The following is an 8,399-nucleotide window of genomic DNA, read 5'->3' as shown; positions in this document are numbered from 1 at the left end:
AAATGATGTCAAAGTGATGGAAAATGATGTCAAATTGATGGAAATGTTCATTCTAAATAAATATTTAGATTTTTTAAAATGATGTCGAAGTGATGGAAAATGATGTCAAAATGATGGAAAATGAAATCCAATTGATGGAAATGTTCATTCTAAATAAATATTTTGATTTTTTTTTAAATGATGTCGAAGTGATGGAAAATGATGTCAGAGTGATTGAAAATGAAGTTCTGAATTTATTTGAAAGTGATGGAAATGAACTAAAATTGATGGAAATGTTTATAATAAATAAATATTTTGATTTATCTAAAATAATGTCCAAGTGATAGAAAATAAAGTTCAAGTGATGGAAAATGATGTTTTTGTGATAAAAATTGATAATTAAAAAAATAAAAATCATACCAAACTTGAGTGAAGTTGCGTAAAAATTATAAAAACACCAATTGACTTAATGATTGACATTTTTAAAATAATTATTAAACAAAGTAACTTCTCTAACGACAGTTAGAAAATAAGCCGATGATTCGAATGGTTTCTTACATTTATAGTCACTCAATCAAATTTGATTGGTCAATTATTTAAGCTGATAAAAAACCGATTCATTTCAATGGTTAATATCACTTACTTTTCAATACGGCGCTTTTATGATTCGTTATCAATTATTTAATTATTATGCTGTGTCAAAATAAATCATAAAACATGTTTATTGAGATTAATAACATCATTTATGACTGAAACTAATAAAAATATCGCGGATATATTTTTTTATATTATAATTTATACAACTAATTATATTAAGTTATGCCCCTGAGGATGAGCTTATATCTTTAAAAATGTCAATAGTTCACAAAATACAATGTCATTTCTTAATTATTGACATTTTTGAATATATAAGCTCATCCCGATGATATAATCATCAAGAGCTTTCATTTGAGTACCCACATGCATTTTTGATATATTTTTCATATATACATATATATATATATATATAATATATATAAATATATGAAAAATTGATGTGGGTACTCAAATGAAAGGTCTTGATGAGTGCAACATCAGGATGATCTTATATCTTTAAAAATGTCAATAGTTCACAAGATACAATGTCATTTCTTAATTGACAATTTTGAAGATATAAGCTCATCTTGATGATATACTCATCAAGAGCTTTCATTTGAGTACCCACATGGATTTTTGATATATTTTTCATATATACATATATATAATATATATAAAATATATGAAAAATTGATGTGGATACTCAAATAAAAGGTCTTAATGAGTGCAACATCAGGATGAGCTTATATCTTTAAAAATGTCAATAGTTCACAAAATACAATGTCATTATTTAATTATTGACAATTTTGAAGATATAAGCTCATCTTGATGATATACTCATCAAGAGCTTTCATTTGAGTACCCACATGGATTTTTGATATATTTTTCATATATACATATATATAATATATATAAAATATATGAAAAATTGATGTGGGTACTCAAATGAAAGGTCTTAATGGGTGCGACATCAGGATGAGCTTATATCTTTAAAAATGTCAATAGTTCACAAAATACAATGTCATTTCTTAATTATTGACAATTTTGAAGATGTAAGCTCATCGTGATGATATACTCATCAAGAGCTTTCATTTGAGTACCCACATGCATTTTTGATATATTTTTCATATATACATATATATAATATATATAAATATATGAAATATATGAAAAATTGATGTGGGTACTCAAATTATTTTGATTATATTATCTAACAATCGTGGCGACAAAATTATTCTCATTCTCTTAATAGATAATTATAAATTATAATTATATAATAAAAAACTCTTAATTAACTTATTTAAAAACATTATTTATTAAAAATACATCAATACCCGGGGATGATCCTCCCGTTCTTCGACGCCCTCTTTAACTTATGAGTCTTCTTATCCTTCTTGCGCTTCAAAATATTCTCCTGGCGCTTCTTTTGCCTGGTCTCAATATCCTTCTGCACTTTGTTAGTCCTAGCCTCCCATTTTTTCGCGCTGTGCTTCTTTAAATGTTCCTTACGCTTGATCGTCTTTTTCAGGAGCTCCGGATCATCTAGGACCTTAAAAAAAAAAAAAATAAATAAAATAAAATAAGATAAAGGGCCCAGTTTCTGACACTCTAAGAGTGACGGCAGAGGTTATAACACTATAATTATTACAATATTTAATTGGAGTAAATAATTTGTGCATCATAAAAAAATTTAGAATTTCTTTAAAAGATTATCAACGCGAAAGAATGATATGGGACCATTTTATAATTTAAATTAATGTTTTAAACAGTAACGTTGTAGGACCTAGTTTCTGACACTCTAAATTTCTTGTGTTGTAGTTTCTGACACTGACGTCGGCCTAGATTCTGACACTCATTTATAAAAATTATTCATTATTAGTTAGGTTTACATTATTTAATTAAAATAAAATAAAATTATTCAATAAAAGATAAATTAAACTTGTATTATAATTAAAACACTTTTTTTATGTTAAAAAAAATTTTTAATGTTAATTTAACTCTACGATTATAAATAAAAGCATATTATTATAATATATTAAGTATAATAAATATAAATATTTAAATATTTCATTGAAACGTCAACAACGAAATAACCTCGATAATAGGTTAAAATTCGGGTGTCAATAACTGCGGCGTTCTTAAAAAAATCGACCTAGTTATTGACACCCACATTTTAATACATAAATGTCATTTAAAGTGATATATTATAATTGAAAACTAAATCATGTATAATAATGAACTAATTTATATAGTTTTTATTATATTTTGATACTTTTATGATAAATAGTTGATTGATTGGATAGACGAACGCTCTTACGTATACTGCTTAGAATATAGCTTAAAAATGGCTTCCACAGTCACTCAAGACTTGAAGAATTTTTTTTATTAAGTTATTTTTTTTTTCACGGTTGGAAATATAATTAATTACGTACATAATTAATTAATTTTAATTTTAAAAAAGTTTATAAAACTATTTAATGAGATGTTTTTTTTTTAATTCAAAATAACGTTAGAAGTGTCAGTAACTGGGTCAGTGTCAATAACTGGGTCTTTTATCTTATCTGAAATGGTAACAAAATTAATTAGTAATAAAATAATAGGTTGTATCATTGACAATTGTAATAGTTACTATTAATAATGGTAACGACTACTATCCAAAATGTTAATTGTAATTATTAAAAATTATAACTGTTATAATTGAAGATGGTAATTGTAACCATCTCAGATTATAAAAATTCTCAAAGAAAAAATAATATAAATTAACTTAATTAAATCCTTTATTTATGTCCATATTTTCTTTTTAATTTGAATTTTATTGAAAATTTTAATTTTTTGGAAATTTCAAATTTTTTTAAAAATTTCCCCTTGAAACTTGTTTTAGACAAATAAAAAAATTTAATCCTGTTTTTTTGTTCAGGATTTATTCATATTTTTTTTTACGGTTGGAAATATAATTAATTACGTATATAATTAATTAATTTTAATTTTTAAAAAATTTATAAAACTATTTAATAAAATATTTTTTTTTTTAATTCAAAATAACGTTAGAAGTGTCAGTAACTAGGTCAGTGTCAATAACTGGGTCTTTTACCTTAAATTTTTTTTCTTAAAAAAAATAATAAATTTTTTTTTCTTAAAAAAAAGAATAAATTTTTTTTTCTTGAAAAAAATAATAAATTTTTTTTCTTAAAAAAAATGAATTTTTTTTTTTGAAAAAATGAATTCAAATTCATTCGGTTGATGATTTAAATCAACTAGAATAGCAATTACTAAACAAACACACTATTAACTTAAATTCCTTAAAAATCCTGTGTATTAATATAAATAGTTATTTAGCTCATTTAGCTCAATTTGAATTGCTTGTCATGGAGAATAAACCGCACATTATTACTGTTGTCGAGACATGGCTAAATCCTGATATCAACATTATGCTTCTAGATTACACTATTATTAGAAGGGATAGAGGACTTATCGATACATCTGGACGCTACATAAGAGGTGGTGGGATAGCTTGTTTTATCCACAAATCTTTAAAGACCAAGGTGCTTCATATCTCTGATACTCAAGACTTAAATCAACCTGAATTCATGATCATCGAAGTTGTACTTGAATCAGGTGCTTCAATCCTTGTATCATCGATTTATAGGAGACCCCAAGGTGACTTGCTGGATAGTTTCTTCTTCGAATTTGGTAAACTCTATCCTCATTATAATAACATAATTATTATGGGTGATCTAAATTGTAATCTTATGAAAACTGATCGATTAGCTCAACATCTTCAGTCATTTATAACTGAGTCCTCTTTGTACTGTGTGCCCTATGGTTTCTACCTATCACGTCAATGCTGTTGACTCGTGGCTAGATGTCGTTATTGTTGATGATCAGGACAAGGTTGGCCAATATACTAAATCTACTTCTCCATTTGTTGGTGGTCATGATTACCTGCTATGTGATTATAAGCTGCCCTTGCTGAAAACTCAAGAAAAGTTGGTGAAGTTTAGAGATTTCAGACGATGTGACCATTTAGCGCTGTCCATATCTCTCTATGATAAATTAAACTTACGTAATGTTGACATGAATACAATGGATCCAAGTGAAATGGCCAGATTTTTTATTACTGTAGTCCAAAATGCTTTAAATGACTTTGCGCCATTTGTGGTAAGGAAGGTATCTCGTCGCCAAAGTCCATGGCTGACTCATGATTTAAAATTGGAATTGCGTCATCGTGATGTCATTTACAAGCGTGCTCGCAGAACGAATGACCAAAGTCTACTCGAACGGTATAAAACTTTGAGAAAGGATTTAAAAATCAAGTTAAATAATGCTCGTGATTCCTACTTCAAGAATGTTTTGAACGATGAATCGCTAGATCAGCCTATTTGGATGAAACTGAAGCGTTTGGGTATTGTAAAGTGCAAACAATCATCACCGCTTGATCATTTCAGTGCGGACTACTTAAATATTGCTTACTCTAAAACACTAACTAAACACACTTCTTGTAGTCGAGACTTTGTAGAAAATCTACCTCTTCATTATATAAAGAGAGTAAATTGTGTTTTCAACTGGTCAAAAATTGATATTGTTGATGTCACTAAAAGTCTTCATTTAACTCTCTCAAAATCAACCGGTAAGAGTCCAGATGGTTTAGATCTAAAATGGCTCCGTGATCATCTTCCGCAAGTGTCACTTTTTCTTACTGCCATCTTCAACCTCTCACTTGACACAGGCATTTTCCCGGACGTTTGGAAGGCTGTCTTTATTGTACCACTAAATAAAGTCACCCCACCGAAGTCTGCGTCTGATACTCGTCCTATCGCCAACCTATCACATCTAGCGAAAGTCTTCGAACGCATTGTAGCAAATCAACTTGTCACCTATCTCGAAGATAATAACTTGTTAGATGACTATCAATCTGGTTTTCGTAAACATCACAGCACCCAAGCAGCCTTGTTAAGATTATCTGATGAGATTCGTCGAGCTATTGATTGTGATGACCTCACGTTTCTCATCTTGTTCGATTTCACCAAGGCCTTTGACTCATTGGATCCTAAAGTCCTCCTTGCTGCTTTATATGAAATGGGTTTCTCATTAGAAACAATCATGTGGTTCCATTCTTACCTCACAGGCAGATCACAGTCTGTCATTGACTTTTCAAATGTAGCATCCAGCTCTATCAGCACCACCTCTGGTGTTCCGCAAGGTTCCATTCTAGGTCCAATCCTATTTTTAATTGCTATTAATGGTGTAGTCAAGCGACTGAGATATTGTAAACATGGTCTCTTTGCAGACGACAAATGGATCTATCTTCACTTCAAACTCTTCAATTTAGATGATGCTGCTGCTAGACTTACGGTTGATGCTCAAGCTGTGGCAGACTGGGCCAAAGAGAACAACCTAGAGATAAATTATCAGAAAACCAAAGTAATGATACTGAGCAGCAACCGTAAGCTCAAGTACCTTGAAGGCTGTGAATTACCAGAAATCTATATTGATGGAAATAATATTCCATATGTAAATTCAACGAAACACTTGGGAGTACAGTTAGCGAATAATCTTTCATGGGATTCCCATGTTGCTCAGGTGTCTCGAAAAGTTTATGCAACGCTTAATAGTCTGAAGTACAGAAGAAACATTCTCTCCACGCAATGTCGCAAACTGCTGGTTATGGCTACCATCCTACCTATCATTGATTATTGCTCTGTAGTTTGTCTGGATATGCCTATTAAACTAGATGTTAAACTGCAGCGTTTAGTAAACAGTTCTATTCGATTTATTTTTAATTTAAAGAGGGATCAGCACATAACGCCTTATCGTCGCAAGCTAAACTGGCTGCCTGTTAAATCACGTAGATTTTATTCCTTGGCTTGCTTGCTCTTCAAATTATTTGAGACTGGTCAACCAAAATTTTTGCATGATCTCTTCCATGAAGTTGATGCTGATGTGAGACAATCTAGTAGACTGTTAGCGAAGAATAATAATGTCGCTTTTAAAATGCCAAACTTCTCTACCACTGTCTTTGAGCATTCATTCGTCGTAACTGCTATTCGAACTTGGCAAGATTTACCAGCTGACATCATAAACTCGCAATCCATTGAAATCTTCAAAAATAAAGCTTTTACCTACTTTGTTAATCTTGAAACTTAAAGTTAAAAAAATTTGTTTCTTTGCTTAGTAATATATAGATCTATTAATGTAGTCTAAAAATTTGAAACTATAACTTATTATCTAGTTGTTTATTAAAATCGTAAATTAATACTTTTATTTCTAATTTCAAAATTATTGTCTAACCATTATTACTTATGTTGATCTTGTTAATATAAATTTTTTGCCATTTGGCTGTTAGCCCTGGCATATATATTTAATAAATAAATAAATAAATAAATAAATTTTTTTTCTTAAAAAAAATGAATTTTTTTTTCTTGAAAAAAAAATTCATTTTTTTTCTTAAAAAAAATGAATTTTTTTTCTTGAAAAAAAAAAAATGAATTTTTTTTTCTTGAAAAAAAAAAAAATTTTTTTTTCTTGAAAAAAAAAAAAAATTTTTTTTCCACCCTGGTTCTCCAGGTGATTTTCCAGGACACCCTCCAGGAACACCCAGGCTTGTGGGTACTCATTCTCCAGGGAATTTAATCCCCTATCTATTAAGCCCATTCCCGTCGTCCCCGCACTAACGAGTCTCGAGATATTAAATGATTTATAAAAAAACTCACCCTCTCGCCAGCAGCTCGAGCCAAGATCGCGCGCCAGGAGTCTTTCTGCTCGAGTTGTTTCGCTTTTTTTGTCTCACCAGCTGCCTTAAGTTCCTTTAATTTTTGCTTTTTAGTCTTGAGCTCCTCCAGGCGCTTCTTCGGGTCCTTTGAGCCCAAGAATTTTTTTGGGTGCTTCTTAGTTCCGATTTCGGAGAAATCAAATTTTGAAAATATCATGTGACCTTCTGCGTTGAATACTGGCTTGATTTTTGAGTAAGTTATTTTTTTTCCAGGTTCTGATTTTACGTTTGTAGCTAAAAAAAATTTTTAGTGTTAAAAATTTATTTTTATTGATTTTTTTTAGAGAAAAAATTTAATTATTAAATTTAATTTTGTGTGTTAAAAATACATTACTATTATTATTTTTAATGAAATTTAAATAAGAAAATTATTATTTAATATAAGATAAAAAAAAAAATAAAAAAATTAGACAAAATTCTAAAAAAAAATTTTTTTATTTTAAATTAAAAATTTTTAGTCTTTTTATTTTTTAATTAATAATAAAAATTTAAAAGATAAATACACAATTGAAAAAATTATTTTTATATTTTTTTTTAAATTCCATATAAAAATTTTTTTGATAAAAAAAATCTAAAAATTATTAATTAATAATTTATTAATTTAAATTAATTTTCAAAATCATAATTAAAAAAAAAAAAAAAATAATTACCTAATTTATGTGAAGTCAAAGGCATTTTATCAAAAATATTTTGAATAAATTCATCTTCTTCTTTAATAGATGATTTTAATTTTCCTTCTAAATTTTTATTCTTCACTTCCTTCATTTTGTAAAATTAAATATCTAAAAAAAATTAAATAAATTTTAATTATTAAATATATATTTTATTAAATTTATTAATAACAAATTTTTTACTCACCTTTTAATATTTTCTAATTATTTCAGGTTAGAATTAAGAACATTTATTCCAGTCAATACACAAGCATGCGGTCTAGATTTCAAGTTCCCTACCGACTGGTGGAAATATTTATTACTTACATTTTTAACCTACAGAGGCGCTGGCTGTCATTTATAAATTTATAAATATCGCGGCTGGTAAGGAAGAAATTATAAAATTTCGCGGGAAAAATTCAAAA

The 8,399-nt window shown here is 28.3% G+C and overlaps 1 protein-coding gene across 1 annotated transcript; it reads right to left on the bottom strand.

The window, feature by feature from the left end:
* Positions 1 to 1,846: 1,846 nt before the first annotated feature.
* LOC123271491 (surfeit locus protein 6 homolog) lies at positions 1,847 to 8,074 on the bottom strand. The gene is made up of 3 exons (XM_044737837.1): positions 7,975 to 8,074; positions 7,266 to 7,558; positions 1,847 to 2,104 (listed from the first exon to the last, which is right to left on the bottom strand). Exons 1-3 carry the CDS (start codon positions 7,997 to 7,999, stop codon positions 1,883 to 1,885), a joined length of 540 nt encoding a protein of 179 aa, XP_044593772.1. The 5' UTR covers positions 8,000 to 8,074; the 3' UTR covers positions 1,847 to 1,882.
* Between the last annotated feature and the right edge of the window lie 325 nt (positions 8,075 to 8,399).

This window comes from Cotesia glomerata, linkage group LG9 (assembly GCF_020080835.1).
Source record: "Cotesia glomerata isolate CgM1 linkage group LG9, MPM_Cglom_v2.3, whole genome shotgun sequence".
NCBI classification, from domain to species: Eukaryota; Metazoa; Arthropoda; class Insecta; order Hymenoptera; family Braconidae; genus Cotesia; species Cotesia glomerata.
Note: the sequence above shows the minus strand (reverse complement) of the source record. Positions and strands in the feature narration are given on the sequence as shown.